The 17976-nt window shown below is 40.3% G+C and overlaps 1 protein-coding gene across 1 annotated transcript in view; it reads right to left on the reverse strand.

Annotated features, from left to right (window-relative positions):
• Nucleotides 1–1716: 1716 nt before the first annotated feature.
• The window catches only part of TAFA5 (TAFA chemokine like family member 5), an 875188-nt gene continuing 858928 nt past the window's right edge, over nt 1717–17976 (reverse strand). Inside the window, exon 4 of the mRNA XM_069764979.1 lies at nt 1717–4338. Within this exon, the coding sequence (XP_069621080.1) occupies nt 4330–4338 (9 nt within the window). The 3' untranslated portion in view covers nt 1717–4329. The remainder of the gene's footprint in view (nt 4339–17976) is intronic.

The raw sequence follows: 17976 nt of genomic DNA on the forward strand, positions 1-17976 counted from the left end.
CACGTCCCTAAAGTACACCACTTTTTTAACTTTTGATAACTTTTTTTTGTGGAAAAGGTAACAATTCTAGTGAAAAAGGTCATCAGAGTTTGCTACCAAGCCCATCAGAGGGGAAGGGGGATGTGCATTAGGGGTCCTGTTACCTTAGTTACCGATGGCACCAAAATACTTTGTCCCAGCTCTGCCACGTCTCCTCAACCTAATATTTGAATGACAGATTGCAAAGTAGTGTCTCACAGATAGATCAAGGAAAAGACTTTGTGATTTTATTTGAATAACAGTTTTTCACTGACAAATTAGTTTTTAACTATTTTAATGTAATAGTAATAAAAAATAAACAATTTTTAGCTTTTCTTTTTGATGATTACTATAATATTTTCACTTACCTTATTACTTACCGTACATTTTTCCGGTTGACTCGAATCCCAATTTCTGTACACAATTTATCATAGATTGCTGACTTAGTGAATTAGCTAAGTACACTCATTATCATTCAGGAATCAACAGATAATGTAACAAAGAATAATCAATAAACATAAACTTAGTCTTTGAATCCTGGTAGGTCAACACGTTTCACCTTTTTGAAGATTCCGATACCTTTAAAATCAATATAATCATTTCATTACATGAACACATTTTTTTTTATCCGCAAGAAAAGTAAAAACTAAACAGCTGCGTTTTAACACCATTTTGATTTTTTTTTAATAAAGAGGGCAACAGTTTTATTCTAAGGCATTCCATAATTAGAATTGATCTAAAAAGCTGGTAGTCCGTGGAAACCTCACCAGGTCCCTGGGAACCTCTTTCTATCTGCTGGCATTCCCAGCACCTCTTCTGATTAGCATCCTCGGTTCCTTTTCATCAAATGTGTGTTGTGATATAACAATGATCTCGCGCAAGGCCTGTTAATAAGACAAGGTTTTGGACATGGCGGCAAGTATGAAGACGTTTGCAAATTTCTGCTCTTTTGGCAAAAGCTACCAGTTCGGACCACGGTCCTGCAAACTATATATTTATTATTTCTTCAATAAAGAATAAGGCTCAATTTTTAGGTTTAAAAGCTGCAAATAGCCAAATACATAAATGAAATAATAACTAGTTCTTGCAATCATGATTAGGGATAACTGACTACATGCACATTTATACAGTTTTAGCTGTGCTCACCCTAGTGAAAGTTGCAACCTTGCAGAATTTCATCTCTACGGCACTTTGAAGAAAATCAGAGGATATGGATCTTTTTAAAAGTAAAAATGAGCTCATACCTCATATGAGATATATGATGATGAAATTAATCAGCATCGAATTTTGGACCTAAAAACAAGTTGGTGTTAAAAGGTTATGTCTCAAAAAATTATAACTGTGCATAATTCTGTTAATGTAGTAGTTCCATGTGGCAGTTCACTTTGTAAAACAAACGCCATTGTAAAAGATAATGTACATCCTCATAAAAAAATAAAACTTCTCTGCATAAATGGCACTACCCGCATGGTGTTTTAGTGAACAAAAGGCTCCATAAAAAGACTTATCTTTATTTTTTTTTTCTTTATAATTTAGCTATACCAATACAACAGCAAACACTTTAAAGCAATAAAAATGGAACACCTTCAGCTGTTTTGAGTGCATAAAATATAACTACTTGCTCCATTGTATGTACATTAACCCCTTCATCCCTGAGTTTAAAGTCTACAAAAAAAAGACACAACATCAGCTACAAAATTAATTTCAAAGAACTTTACTTAGTGTGTACGTTGTCACACTCTGATGTAATTTGGATGTCGCATGAGTTATACAAAGTATTCACACACTATTTTTTTTAGAAATTGATATCCCACAGTTGATAAAGATGTAGAAACGAACTGCAATCCTTGTAGCCATACGCTGTAGTTGAGTTACAACGTAAACTGAACTTTATTAAAGGGTAACATTGCTTGTAGTGCAGAAGGAATGGGACTCTGAGAGCACAGACTTTCATCTTTTCATTACTTAATAAAAGTTGGTTCTCTGTTGTGAGAAGTGCTTTCATACTTGCAGAATTTCCATTAGAACTCAGCAGAAAAGTTATTTCCGTGACTTTTTTTTATCAGCCTCATACCATCACTTGAGGGATATGAATTCAAATAGGTGAGCTTGCTTCTAAATAAGTATTACTTTTACCAGTGGTGATGATGACTAACTCTGTGAGGTGAAGGAGTTAACGCAAAGAGTTGGAAACATGGTAAGAAGAATTTAATCTGAGAACACCATTTATTGCAGGTTATTTTACTTAATACTATGAAATGGTGTCTGTCAAAAAAACACTGGGTAAACACCCAAGATAACTCATATTAGTCAAACGAAAGGGAACAAAAAATGATTATGCCAAAATATATTTAATCTCATGATAACTTAAACATTTGAAACAGCAGCCCTACAATAAAATCATTGGAAACCTTTAATCCGTCCAAAGCCTAAAGGTGCCGTACTACCATTTCTATTTCGTCCAAGATCATTTTTGATTTTTCGGATTTTAGCCTGCAATTTAATGTTGCAGGTAGTTTAGTATGCTAGAGCTAGACAAACGTAAAGAGTAAAGAGTTAAATGTGGCAGTATGCAATGCTTCTGTTGAGACAATTGTAACATAAGTAAGGTAAATAGCTAAAAACAAAAAAACAAAAAATATTTGCCCGGAAGACAGTACACTAATTTTTAACACACTAGCTATGAAAATACAACCAAAGCTATGGGTCTATATTGTATGCTAAATTTCACACAACTTAAATTTTAATTGCTTGCTTCATGAAACTGAAGAATAAAAATAGATTTCTAACGATGAGGTAATCTTGTACAAGATATGGGTGATATCTATTAAGGTACACATAGATATGGTCTACAATGATAAATATCATTAGCATCTGCATAAACAATAGGCCTATATGTACTCTTCATACATATCCCGATAAACTGTAGAATAGGTGTATCCTTAAGAAGGGCTGAAAGTAACTTGAAAAAGGAATGTAGATATGTTTTGACTACTTTTACCAGTACGCAGACCAAAAAAAAATGCCTTCCAACAGTGCAATGGTTGAATGCATTTATATTATATAAACATTATTCTTTGCTTTTTCTACAGAGTCCTCTCTGCTCATGCTTTACATCCAAAACGTCCCAATGGAAGAAAGCAAAACTACACTGGTGACTTCAGAGACAACTGAAGTAATAAACACAACAGAACTCTGACATTTTTTCCATTGCAGAGTTACCACGTTAATTGTTAAATAGGATTTTCTACAAATATACAACATATAAAAACTGTTAAATATATAACTTTAGGCTTTTCAAAATACATTTAATGATCTCTTTCAAACAAGTGTCACTTTTTCTCTTTAATTTTCTTTCTGGTGCTAAATGGTGTACTGAATTAGGCCACGGGTGACCAAACATGCTCTTTTGCAAATACCGTTTTATCCAATTTCAACTATCAAAATGGAATTGTAGAAGAGGCATATTTTACTGGTTAAAACTGAAAATGAGTTTAGTATGGGAATGTCATTCTAAGTACAGAGGAATAAAGATATCATTAAGACAGTTTCTGTTTTGTGAAATGTGTTTTAAAACATAGGCTGTTACTGTTTTCTCCATGCTCCATTAGGTTCTTTAGATGTTCTCGTGAAGAGCTATTTCTGCATCCATTTTGCTGCAGTTGTCCATACTGATGTCCCCTATATAGTAAAACTCCAGAGTTGGAAAGGCTGAAAACATGTCCTTTTGATAAATCATAAGAAGCATTCATGTTTAACCTTTACATTTAACCCCAATATGCTTGATGATATTAGGTTGGTGTCCTTTTTAACATAGGCTTTACTCTTTGGTCTATTGTATTTATATCCAACATATAAGAAAATAAAAGCAATTCGGACAGTCCAGGGCATGAGGAGTCACTCTCTTTTGCACATTAGTCCTCTTGTAGACAAAACAGTCTTCTTTCTAAGGCTGAAAAGGGGAAGAATACTCTTCAAAATGGTAGAATATTCAGTTTCAGAGGAGTTGGTATCATCAAGTCTAGTAGTGGTGTACACATATCGTAAATGAAATGTTAACCGTGATCTGTATTGCTAATGCCCAAGCATATCTCATATCAACATACAGCGTTCTTGTTGCCAGTGATCCTTTACGTGGAAGGTCAAAGTTTAGCTCATAATGTAGAGAAATCAGGCCGTCTTTTATGAGATACCGGGAAACAGACAGAGTTGATGACATACAAGATGAGGATCCACAGCAGTGAATTTGTCTAAAGTACATAGCTTTCACGAGCCTGAACTCCTTTTTTCAGGGTATGGTTGTTGCATTTGTCAGGAGACCTGTAGATCAATAAACACACACTGTAAGTCAATATTTTACTTTCAAGTCTCTATTGTTCTCTGGTAATTGTAACCTTTAGTAAGTATGCTCAGATCTCAAAGGAAACTATAATGAACTAAACAATGCTCATTCCAAAGGCATAAAAACTACTCAGAAAATGACATGAAGATAAGGTCCTTCTATTATATTGCCTAAAATAAGAGAAATAACAAACGTGGGTCATATTGTACTGGTTTTACTAAGCAGTAAACTATTCAGATGTAGAAAAGTACCTATTCAATCATCAGACTGTGGATCATGCTGAAACAGAAATACTATATAATGATTATAAGCACTGCAATAAAAATCTTAATCAAAACAAAGAATTACATGAATCATAAGCATGAATAAATCAACACAATCATAATACATAAAGGGTTAAGAATAAGTAACAAATGCATAAATTGACTATTAATAATGCTTCCACTTTTAATATAGTAAATTAACTAATTTTGAGATAGACCTAAAAACAGTCCAAAATATCTAGCATAGCAATAGATTAGTGGCCCTACCTGATTTTTGCAAATAATGCTCCTACATTTTTACCATGTGAACTTTCTAGAAAAAATGTCAATAAATAAATTGCTATGGTGTCATGTGACTAAATATCAACACAATGCAATATGTAATAACTGCTATGGTTTTCATAGCATGTCCATGTTTGTTTATTTTGCCTGCATAGGTATTCTCACATTGTGCTTGTGTATGTTTTCACAAAAAGAATCATAAAATTGAACACTTGCACAGGATAATTACAATTTTAAGTTAGCGATGATGGCTTGAACACTCTTTATTATGAAGTTGATTGACAGCGTGCTTGAGCTTCTTTTAAGTTACTAGCATAACGGAATAGAAAGTTGATTCTAGCTGCTAGCCTTTGATCTCAGCTGACATGATTGCCAGTTTGAAGTGGGACAACTGTGGATAAGTTGTACAAAAATACAAGTCACTGATTAGATTTTAATATCTTAGCAGCAAAGATTATTGATTAGAGACGAGCGAATTTACTTGAGTGGAATTAAGAAGTGAATTAGCTTTTACAATTCTCATTTACAAAAAAATTTGTATTCTTTAGAATATGGATTTTTTCCAATTTGCTACACATGAATTCACCAAAATTGTATCCGACTGACCGCCAGTTTGCTGAGCCATGAAGGGAAAGCAAAAGATTAAAAAAAATATAGTATTCACTTGAGATGAGAGGATCTTTTGAAATTTTAATTTGCCAGCTTCGCCAAATTTTCCAGGAAACTTTGATATATGGTGAATAAATTTGCGTGAATCTCAATAATCGAAACCTTGCAATTGCAAAGGGAGAGGAGAAAGAAAACTTACTGGCCATAAGAGCTTATGCGTTACTAGCGACAGAGGGAGGACCCCTCTGACCATAAGAACTTACACACTACAAAGGACAGAAAGCAAATAAGTGCTAATAACTGCTCTTAAGAGCTTATACTCTACAGGAGAGAGAAAGAACCATGCTGATAATAACAGCTTACACTCTACAGAAGATATAGACTTACCTTGTAACTCTGTGATGGACTCTGCTCTACAAATTGTCATCACCTGAGAACTGCTGATTTGGGAAGGCCCAGGTATTGACCACTAGTGTGCAAGGCATGATAATCCATAAGATGCCATACCTGAATTGCATTATGGGTAAGTCTGTGTGGCATTACAAAATGATTTCTGCCTGCACTCGTATCCTTCAACAGTAAAAGAAATGGTGGCAGGCAAGTATTTTTTTGTGAATCGACTCTCAATTATTGAATTGGCATGAATAAGGGAATTTCATTTAATTTGCCTCAATCCACAGATTTATTTGCTCATCTTTATTATTCCCCTCACCAATCTCCCATCCTCAGGACCTGGACTTGGGTGACAAGGACATCAACAGGCTAGTTGGATATAAACCACAACCCAGAGTGAAGCAGACTGAAGATGATTGACCCCTTAGGGAGATCCGAAAAAATATTCTCAGAGGACTAGAAGGTGGGTTATCAGCAGGAAAGGTGAATGGTAAGCTATGAACTGTTTTCGTTTTATATTCTATGTATTTTATGTTCTAGGGTCCAGAGAGACTCCAGAGCATAAAAGAAACATTTGATTCACATCTATTAACTTTGATATGAACCAATTTTTACTGATGATTTTCCAAATTCAAAACTAGGCAGATTTGGTCATCTCTACTAATAATATACAGTGGGGCAAAAAAGTATTTAGTCAGTCAGCAATAGTGCAAGTTCCACCACTTAAAAAGATGAGAGGCGTCTGTAATTTACATCATAGGTAGACCTCAACTATGGGAGACAAACTGAGAAAAAAAAATCCAGAAAATCACATTGTCTGTTTTTTTTATCATTTTATTTGCATATTATGGTGGAAAATAAGTATTTGGTCAGAAACAAAATTTCATCTCAATACTTTGTAATATATCCTTTGTTGGCAATGACAGAGGTCAAACGTTTTCTGTAAGTCTTCACAAGGTTGCCACACACTGTTGTTGGTATGTTGGCCCATTCCTCCATGCAGATCTCCTCTAGAGCAGTGATGTTTTTGGCTTTTCGCTTGGCAACACGGACTTTCAACTCCCTCCAAAGGTTTTCTATAGGGTTGAGATCTGGAGACTGGCTAGGCCACTCCAGAACCTTGAAATGCTTCTTACGAAGCCACTCCTTCGTTGCCCTGGCGGTGTGCTTTGGATCATTGTCATGTTGAAAGACCCAGCCACGTTTCATCTTCAATGCCCTTGCTGATGGAAGGAGGTTTGCACTCAAAATCTCACGATACATGGCCCCATTCATTCTTTCATATACCCGGATCAGTCGTCCTGGCCCCTTTGCAGAGAAACAGCCCCAAAGCATGATGTTTCCACCACCATGCTTTACAGTAGGTATGGTGTTTGATGGATGCAACTCAGTATTCTTTTTCCTCCAAACATGAGAAGTTGTGTTTCTACCAAACAGTTCCAGTTTGGTTTCATCAGACCATAGGACATTCTCCCAAAACTCCTCTGGATCATCCAAATGCTCTCTAGCAAACTTCAGACGGGCCCGGACATGTACTGGCTTAAGCAGTGGGACACGTCTGGCACTGCAAGATCTGAGTCCATGGTGGCGTAGTGTGTTACTTATGGTAGGCCTTGTTACATTGGTCCCAGCGCTCTGCAGTTCATTCACTAGGTCCCCCCGTGTGGTTCTGGGATTTTTGATCATTCTGACCCCACGGGGTGGGATTTTGCGTGGAGCCCCAGATCGAGGGAGATTATCAGCGGTCTTGTATGTCTTCCATTTTCTAATTATTGCTCCCACTGTTGATTTCTTCACTCCAAGCTGGTTGGCTATTGCAGATTCAGTCTTCCCAGCCTGGTGCAGTGCTACAATTTTGTTTCTGGTGTCCTTTGACAGCTCTTTGGTCTTCACCATAGTGGAGTTTGGAGTCAGACTGTTTGAGGGTGTGCACAGGTGTCTTTTTATACTGATAACAAGTTTAAACAGGTGCCATTACTACAGGTAATGAGTGGAGGAAAGAGGAGACTCTTAAAGAAGAAGTTACAGGTCTGTGAGAGCCAGAAATCTTGATAGTTTGTTTCTGACCAAATACTTATTTTCCACCATAATATGCAAATAAAATGATAAAAAAACAGACAATGTGATTTTCTGGATTTTTTTTTCTCAGTTTGTCTCCCATAGTTGAGGTCTACCTATGATGTAAATTACAGACGCCTCTCATCTTTTTAAGTGGTGGAACTTGCACTATTGCTGACTGACTAAATACTTTTTTGCCCCACTGTAAGTTAGTTTTAAGGCTAAAGATGTAGGTATCAATCACATCTCAATATGGAATAATAAACATGAAACATAAAACCTATATACCTTATGTTGAGTAACTGTATACTTTGATTGAGATGTTTGATAACATGTTTTCGGCCATGAATATTTTATTTTTGTTAGAACAAATCAACTTTTAAACCATAAGAAGAAGCATATACAAATTACCAAGGTTAAATCTATGCCTTTGAAGTGAAGACCTTCAGTTTTGAAAAATTCAACTCATGTATGGACTTTCACTTGTCTACTTATAGTTATAAGTGATTCTCGGATATGTTTTTGGAAACTTGCTGGAAAATAAATTGGTCTAACCTGCAGTTCTTTTGTAGACTGTAGAATATTCCTTTGTATTTTTAATTAATTGCATCCTCAATTCTACACTTTTGCATCCACTGCACCTCTACAAGAAGATGCTTCTATGAACATACCTTATGATAGAGATGGTGTTTTTTTGTGTGTGACATTTTTCTTAAACCAGCAGAAATTTTATTGAGCAAATATAAAACTTTAGCCTCACGAACTACAACTATTAGGCTAAATTATGCAATTGACCTTTTGGTAAACTATATACATTATGTAGGAAAGGTTTTTTTTTTACCACTCACCTGCTGCTATTTTCAAATAATCTTAGACAAAACTTTTTCTCTCAACTGATCTCAGGTAATAATTGTGCTACTGCTGAATCTAGTTGTCAATTTCCACAATTTAGGTGTCTTTTTGTAAAGTGATGAATTGACATTTAATTATGTTATGTTTAATAATTAAAATGAAAGAATATTGATGATAAAGTGCAGTAGAATGACATATGGGTCAATTTATCCAGACTGTTAACTGGAGTATAATACAATAAAATTGCGTGGCTCTTAATGAAATTGTCACATCTTTCATCTGCTGTACAAATGCATCAGAAATGTACTCCAATGATAAACTTAAGGCAAAGAATGGAGTATATTTCTTCTGTCTTAATCTACATCACTTCTGTGAAATGAATTTGCCGAGTCGCGCTTGGTTATGCCCCTCCTGCTGGGCTCCACTCATTTTTCTTCAAGTTAACAGAGTTCACATAAAGAAGCTATGCAAAAAATTGAGATATTTCAAATTGATTTACATCAGATTTCTAGAACAAACTATTTGATGAATAGGCCCCTTACTCTCTAAAATTTAATCACAAGGTGTATTAGAATTATGGGGGCAAATTTATTGTTTTCTTGTAATATCATTAGAAATTACATGTATATTAAAGAATATAGTATATTATTGTCTTGATATATTACAGATCAATAAGAGCAATGCATTGAATAGATATCTCTCACATTTTAAATATGTATTTGGATCTATGTTTTAGCTCTGCATGTTTTTAAATCAATATATTACTATTATATTAATATTTTTAATATATGAAATGGATAATATAACGTACAAGTGTAATTGCAAAACAAAAAATCACACATTTTATTTTGCATTTGAAAAATCTGATTTTCTTATTCTTTCCAGAATATATTACCTCTGTCCATCTTCGCCCTGAAATAAGAAAACAGAGGCGCTCTCTTGGTAAGATAGAGACAAAATAAATAAGGAGGCCTATGACTGACAGGTTTCATGACTGCACAAAAATGGCAATGAAATAGCAGGCAGACAGTGACATTGAGAGAGATTACATTTGTTAGGACAGGAAAAGCATTGTACATAGATATTGTTCACAAGCTTTCAAGATCATACGGGACCACTTGAAAAGATTAAATATGGTTTAGAAACTGTGTGAAAGACATCTTTTTAAAACCTGTGTGGTATAAATTCTAAGGAACTATGTCATTCGCAGTGTGTAAATATATAGTTGTTTTTTTTCCCACAAAATAAGAGGTGAAAGATCTGTGTACATGAACATTGCACTTCTGTAACTACTGATAATAATAGTAATAATAACATAAAAAAATCTGTATTTTTTTCTGGTTTCAATGAAAAAAAGCTGCCCTAGTGTAAAAACATTATTAACAATAACAAAGAGCCACATTTGGAACCAACGGTTTCAGTTGCAGTTTTGGCTGTAATTTTTTTCTACTTTTATATATATAAAAAAAGACTCAACTGTACTGAAGCAAAATGATGCAAGTCAACCCAGCAGTAAAAATAATGTAAGGATCTTGCATTTTTCAAATGTATGCTAGGCACACCACATAAATTTGTTTGATGTGTCAAGTATTTGTGCGCAAAGTAAATGAGTAGCTGCCTCATGCAATGTGAGCAGATGTGCCATGATACCAGCATAACAGTATCATCTTATGTGTAACTAATTAAAACTAGATAGTCAAAACATTCCACAAGTGGAAAATCAAATTACAGGCTGATCCAACTTCAGTCAAAATGCCCCGAGAGCAGGAAATGACACTCAGTAGTGTACCTGGCTTCCACGTGCCTGCATGACCTACCTCCAATGCCTAGGCATGCTCCTAATGCTCTCCTGAGGGATCTCCTCCCAGACCTGGATTAAAAATTAGTCAACTCTTGGACAGTCTATGGTGCAACGATGCATTGGTGTATGGAACAAGGCTTGAAGTGTCAAATGTTCTTGATTGGTTTCAAGTCTGGGGAAGGCCAGTCCTTAGCATCAATGCCTTCATCATGCAGGAACTGCTGACACACTTCAGCCACATGAGGCCTAGTATTATTATTATTATTATTTATTGTTATAGCGCCATTTATTCCATGGCGCTTTACATGTGAGGAGGGGTATACATAATAAAAACAAGTACAATAATCTTAAACAATACAAGTCATAACTGGTACAGGAGGAGTGAGGACCCTGCCCGCAAAGGCTCACAATCTACAAGGGATGGGTGAGAATACAGTAGGTGAGGATAGAGCTGGTCATGCAGTGGTTTGGTCGATCGGTGGTTACTGCAGATTGTAGGCTTGTCGGAAAAGGTGGGTCTTCAGGTTCTTTTTGAAGGTTTCAATGGTAGGCGAGAGTCTGATGTGTTGTGGTAGAGGGTTCCAGAGTAGGGGTGATACGCGAGAGAAATCTTGTATACGATTGTGGGAAGAGGAGATAAGAGGGGAGTAGAGAAGGAGATCTTGTGAGGATCGGAGGTTGCGTGTAGGTAAGTACCGGGAGACAAGGTCACAGATGTATGGAGGAGACAGGTTGTGGATGGCTTTGTATGTCATGGTTAGGGTTTTGTAGTGGAGTCTCTAGGCAATGGGGAGCCAGTGAAGGGATTGACAGAGGGGAGAGGCCGGGGAATATCGGGGGGACAGGTGGATTAGTCGGGCAACAGAGTTTAGAATAGATTGGAGGGGTGCGAGAGTGTTAGAGGGGAGGCCACAGAGCAGGAGGTTGCAGTAGTCAAGGCGAGAGATGATGAGGGCATGGGCTAGGGTTTTTGCAGATTCATGGTTGAGGAATGAATGGATTCATGAAATATTTTTGAGTTGAAGTCGGCAGGAAGTGGAAAGGGCTTGGATATGTGGTTTGAAGGAGAGATCAGCGTCAAGGATTACCCCGAGGCAGCGAGCTTGTGGGACTGGGGAGAGTGGGCAGCCATTTACTGTAATGAATAGGTTCGTTGGGGGGGTCGCGTGAGATGATGAATTCTGTTTTGTCCATGTTAAGTTTCAGAAATCTAGCAGAGAAGAAGGATGAAATAGTGGACAGACATTGAGGGATTCTGGTTAGTAGGGAGGTGATATCTGGTCCAGAGATGTAGATCTGTGTGTCATCAGCATAGAGATGATACTGAAAGCCATGAGATTCTATGAGCTGTCCCAGGCCAAAGGTGTAAATGGAGAAGAGCAGGGGCCCAAGGACTGAACCTTGTGGGACTCCGACAGATAGGGGGCGAGGTGAGGAGGTGGTGTGTGAGTGGGAGATGCTGAATGTCCGGTCTGTTAGGTATGATGAGATCCAGGATAGGGCCAAGTCTGTGATGCCAAGGGATGAGAGGGTCTGTAATAATAGGGAATGGTCCACTGTGTCAAAGGCAGCTGTCAGGTCGAGGAGGAGGACAGAGTAGTGTCGCTTGCTCTTGGCGGTTAAGAGGTCATTGGTGACCTTAGTTAGGGCAGTTTCAGTGGAATGGTGTGACCGGAAGCCAGATTGTAAGCGGTCAAAGAGGGAGAATCAGCTGTGGAGGATATCCACTAATAAAACATAACTTTTAATATTAAATGCTAAAACCTGCACATCCAACAGGACACAAACGAAAAAAACATACAAAGTGCTCAGGTGAACCAGTGCTCAATAAAAAATAATGGTTGGATCTCACCCAAGCTGCCGGACACTGTATACTTCCGTACGACACAGTAGAGATCCAATTAGATGAGGAGGGGCAGGGCTGAAGTAGTATGTCTACCCTGTAACCCCTCTGTAACTCCTGTCCTGACAAGGACAGGCCCCAAATGGACCTTGCTCTAAGGGACCAGCCCACCCAATATGTGTAAAGGCAGAGTCCCAAAACCTCTTGAAACGTAGAATCTTCCTCCCTACGCGTTTCAACTCCGGTCATGGAGAATCATCAGGGGAGTCATATGGAAAAAAGTGCCAACGGGCACAGAGATGTAAGTCCGTCTAAATTGTGGGGCCTGCAGTGGCTAGGTAACCCACGCTGGAGATGACCGTCTGTGTCCACAGTCTCTGGTAGAGTACAACCCACCTCTGTGAAGCCTCTCTATATACCCAAAGCCCCTCCCCCTAGTACCTGATATACTGGGATATGGGAAAACCCGGAACGGATCAAACTGCCTAATAAACCATGTGCACTGTATGCCCCAAAAAGCTATAGATCTAGTTGGGGCATTCCAAGGGGGCATAAAAAAAAAAAAAAGCCATATGCGGCTGCATGGTTACCAGTTTATAAATAGGGGGCACCGGAGTTACGGCGCCATCTCATGTGCGCTGATGTGTTTAGCCAGGCGTACATAGTCGGGGGCATAATTGATGTCAGTAAACCTCCACTATCATAAGCGGCCATATGGCACAAGCACTCACCATGTCCACATGGTTACTGGATTATACATAATATCACATAGTGAGCGCATGCACCAGAAGTTGTGGCGCCATCCTGTGCGCATCACATCCTATCAAGCGCCCAACAGCATGTAACGCTGGGTGCGCTCCAACAGTGGAACGCAAGCCGACTCACTCGGCGTGGTAAGTGCAGGAACCGGAAGTTGCGGCGCCATCTTGTACGCGTCACATCCTGTACGGCGCCCACAACATGTAACGCTGGGTGCGCTCCAGCAGTGGAACGCAAGCCGACTCACTCGGCGTGGTAAGTGCAGGTACCAGAAGTTGCGGCGCCATCTTGTACGCGTCACATCCTGTACGGCGCCCACATGTTGCCATGGTGAATGCGTTTCAAGGGTGAAACGCAAGCCGTCTCCGTCCACGACCACAGTGAAGCACCGGCCCTTGTAAGTTGCACAGAAGGGAGGGGGGGAAGCGTCACAATAACCGAATCAACTCATGATATCAACAAATAAGATTCTATGCGGTACCCACATCCATGCATAATCACAAGCAAACTGGCAGAAATGAATTATAAACCCAAACAAGGGGGAGGGGGTAAGAGGCTAACATAAATGGGCGAAGATCAATTAAACAAAATTCCATAAAACAATTAGCGTGAAACGTGGATAAAAATGGATGCACAGAAGCAAAAAACAGAAGCTCATACTAGACATAGAGGTGTCAGTAATTGAAGTCATAGTGACACCCATTATAACCTAGATGGCTATATAGAAAGTAGCAGTGGCTAGTTTCCAAACAGATCCCGATGGATCATAATATATCTTGCTTTCTTTGGCATGGTAACTGGAGAAGACCCGTCAAACAGACAAATAACAAATTACATAAAATAATAAGATGGGAAAGGGGAAGGGGAGAGAGGGAGGGAACGGACAGAGAGCAATGGAGAGAAAGACTAGGCAAGGAGAACACCACTAATAAGGTAAATAAAGCCTAAAGGAAACAGCTATAATTAAGTTGTTCGTTCAAACCATAGGGTTGGCATGTATCCAGAAGAAAGATCCATCTCGCTTCTCTCTGAAGAAGTATTTTATCCAGGTCACCCCCCCTGGACGGAGGATGCACCTTATCAATCCCCATAAAACGCAAGACCTTGGGGTCACCCCCATGTATATAAACACCCCCATAAACATATAAACATGGGGGTGACCCCAAGGTCTTGCGTTTTATGGGGATTGATAAGGTGCATCCTCCGTCCAGGGGGGGTGACCTGGATAAAATACTTCTTCAGAGAGAAGCGAGATGGATCTTTCTTCTGGATACATGCCAACCCTATGGTTTGAACGAACAACTTAATTATAGCTGTTTCCTTTAGGCTTTATTTACCTTATTAGTGGTGTTCTCCTTGCCTAGTCTTTCTCTCCATTACTCTCTGTCCGTTCCCTCCCTCTCTCCCCTTCCCCTTTCCCATCTTATTATTTTATGTAATTTGTTATTTGTCTGTTTGACGGGTCTTCTCCAGTTACCATGCCAAAGAAAGCAAGATATATTATGATCCATCGGGATCTGTTTGGAAACTAGCCACTGCTACTTTCTATATAGCCATCTAGGTTATAATGGGTGTCACTATGACTTCAATTACTGACACCTCTATGTCTAGTATGAGCTTCTGTTTTTTGCTTCTGTGCATCCATTTTTATCCACGTTTCACGCTAATTGTTTTATGGAATTTTGTTTAATTGATCTTCGCCCATTTATGTTAGCCTCTTACCCCCTCCCCCTTGTTTGGGTTTATAATTCATTTCTGCCAGTTTGCTTGTGATTATGCATGGATGTGGGTACCGCATAGAATCTTATTTGTTGATATCATGAGTTGATTCGGTTATTGTGACGCTTCCCCCCCTCCCTTCTGTGCAACTTACAAGGGCCGGTGCTTCACTGTGGTCGTGGACGGAGACGGCTTGCGTTTCACCCTTGAAACGCATTCACCATGGCAACATGTGGGCGCCGTACAGGATGTGACGCGTACAAGATGGCGCCGCAACTTCTGGTACCTGCACTTACCACGCCGAGTGAGTCGGCTTGCGTTCCACTGCTGGAGCGCACCCAGCGTTACATGTTGTGGGCGCCGTACAGGATGTGACGCGTACAAGATGGCGCCGCAACTTCCGGTTCCTGCACTTACCACGCCGAGTGAGTCGGCTTGCGTTCCACTGTTGGAGCGCACCCAGCGTTACATGCTGTTGGGCGCTTGATAGGATGTGATGCGCACAGGATGGCGCCACAACTTCCGGTGCATGCGCTCACTATGTGATATTATGTATAATCCAGTAACCATGTGGACATGGTGAGTGCTTGTGCCATATGGCCGCTTATGATAGTGGAGGTTTACTGACATCAATTATGCCCCCGACTATGTACGCCTGGCTAAACACATCAGCGCACATGAGATGGCGCCGTAACTCCGGTGCCCCCTATTTATAAACTGGTAACCATGCAGCCGCATATGGCTTTTTTTTATTTTTTTTATGCCCCCTTGGAATGCCCCAACTAGATCTATAGCTTTTTGGGGCATACAGTGCACATGGTTTATTAGGCAGTTTGATCCGTTCCGGGTTTTCCCATATCCCAGTATATCAGGTACTAGGGGGAGGGGCTTTGGGTATATAGAGAGGCTTCACAGAGGTGGGTTGTACTCTACCAGAGACTGTGGACACAGACGGTCATCTCCAGCGTGGGTTACCTAGCCACTGCAGGCCCCACAGTTTAGACGGACTTACATCTCTGTGCCCGTTGGCACTTTTTTCCATATGACTCCCCTGATGATTCTCCATGACCGGAGTTGAAACGCGTAGGGAGGAAGATTCTACGTTTCAAGAGGTTTTGGGACTCTGCCTTTACACATATTGGGTGGGCTGGTCCCTTAGAGCAAGGTCCATTTGGGGCCTGTCCTTGTCAGGACAGGAGTTACAGAGGGGTTACAGGGTAGACATACTACTTCAGCCCTGCCCCTCCTCATCTAATTGGATCTCTACTGTGTCGTACGGAAGTATACAGTGTCCGGCAGCTTGGGTGAGATCCAACCATTCTTTTTTATTGAGCACTGGTTCACCTGAGCACTTTGTATGTTTTTTTCGTTTGTGTCCTGTTGGATGTGCAGGTTTTAGCATTTAATATTAAAAGTTATGTTTTATTAGTGGATATCCTCCACAGCTGATTCTGTCTTGAGCCAGGGGGTATATATATGGTGTGTTTTTTGCACACTATTGCTTTTTCCGGTCAAAGAGGGAGCAAGAAGAGAGATGGGAGGACAGTTTAAGGTAAACGTGTTGTTCCAGTAGTTTGGAGGCATAAGGGAGAAGTGATATAGGGCGATAGCTAGATACAGAGGATGGGTCAAGAGAGGGCTTTTTGAGGATAGGTGTGATGGAGGCATGTTTAAAGCTTGAGGGGAAAACACCAGTTGTTAGTGATAGGTTGAAGAGATGGGTTAGGGTTGGGATGAAGACTGTGGTGAGGTTTGGGATGAGGTGGGATGGGAGCGGGTCAAGTGCACAGGTGGTGAGATGCGATCTTGAGAGTAGAGTGGAGAGTTGATCTTCTGTAATGGTGGAGAAGTTGGTTTTGGAGGTGGAGGGCTGGGAAGTCAGGAGGAAGGGCTCTGTGGGTTGTTGACCAAAACTGTCTCTGATGCTATCAATCTTCTGCTTGAAAAATGAGGCAAAGTCTTTAGTGGAGATAAGTGGGGAGGGAGGAGGTGCTGGGGGACGGAGGAGAGAATTGAAGGTGTTGAATAACTGTTTAGGGTTGTGAGACAGAGAGGATATGAGAGATGAGAAGTAGGTTTGTTTACCTGTGGCGAGTGTGGTCTTGAAAGTAGTGAGGGACTGTTTGAATGCGATAAAGTGCTCGTTAGAGTGCGATCTTTTCCATCTGCGCTCAGCAGCCCTGGAAGCTCACCTCAGTTATTTGGTCAGGCTGGTATGCAAGGGCTGTCTGTTGATTTTGCGAGCTTTGGTATGTGTAGGTGGGGCAGCAGATTCCAAAGCTACAGCTATTGTGGTGTTATATAGAGCGGCAGCGTCATCCGCATTGTGTATGGAACTTATGTCTGTGAGAGGGAGGAGGGATTCAGAGAATGAATGTAGGTCAAGATGTTTAAGATTTCTGCGAGGGTGTGAAAGTTTGTGGGGTGGGGATTGTAGACATGGAGTGGAGAGAGATGAGAATGTGAGAAGGTTGTGGTCAGAGAGTGGAAGAAGTGAGTTAGAGAGGTTAGATAGAGAGCAGAGGCGGGTGAAGATGAGGTCCAGTGTGTGACCATCTTTGTGAGTGGCTGCAGAAGACCATTGAGTGAGGCTGAAGGAGGAAGTGAGAGTTAGAAGTTTAGTGGCAGCTGAGAGGGAAGTGTCAATGGGGATGTTGAAGTCGCCCATGATGAAAGTGGGGATGTCCGCAGAAAGGAAATGATGTAGCCAGGTGGTGAAGTGGTCAAAGAAGGTGGTGGCTGGCCCTGGGGGGTGGTAAATGACAGCCAGTTGGAGGTTGGAGGGGGAGTAGATCGCACAGAGTGCACCTTAAAGAAGGGAGGGTAACAGAGGGTGGCAGTGGGATTGGGGTGAAGGAGCAGTTATCTAACAGGAGAAAACCAGGTCCTCCGCCATGTTTGCTGCTGGGGTGGGGTTTGTGAGAAAGGTGGAAGCCACCGTAAGAGAGTGCAGCAGGGGAGGCTGTGTCAGAAGGGGTGAGCCAGGTTTCGGTGATGGCGAGGAAGGAAAGTTTGGTAGTAACAAAAAGATCATGGA

Source organism: Ranitomeya imitator, chromosome 4 (genome assembly GCF_032444005.1).
Source record: "Ranitomeya imitator isolate aRanImi1 chromosome 4, aRanImi1.pri, whole genome shotgun sequence".
Taxonomy (NCBI): domain Eukaryota; kingdom Metazoa; phylum Chordata; class Amphibia; order Anura; family Dendrobatidae; genus Ranitomeya; species Ranitomeya imitator.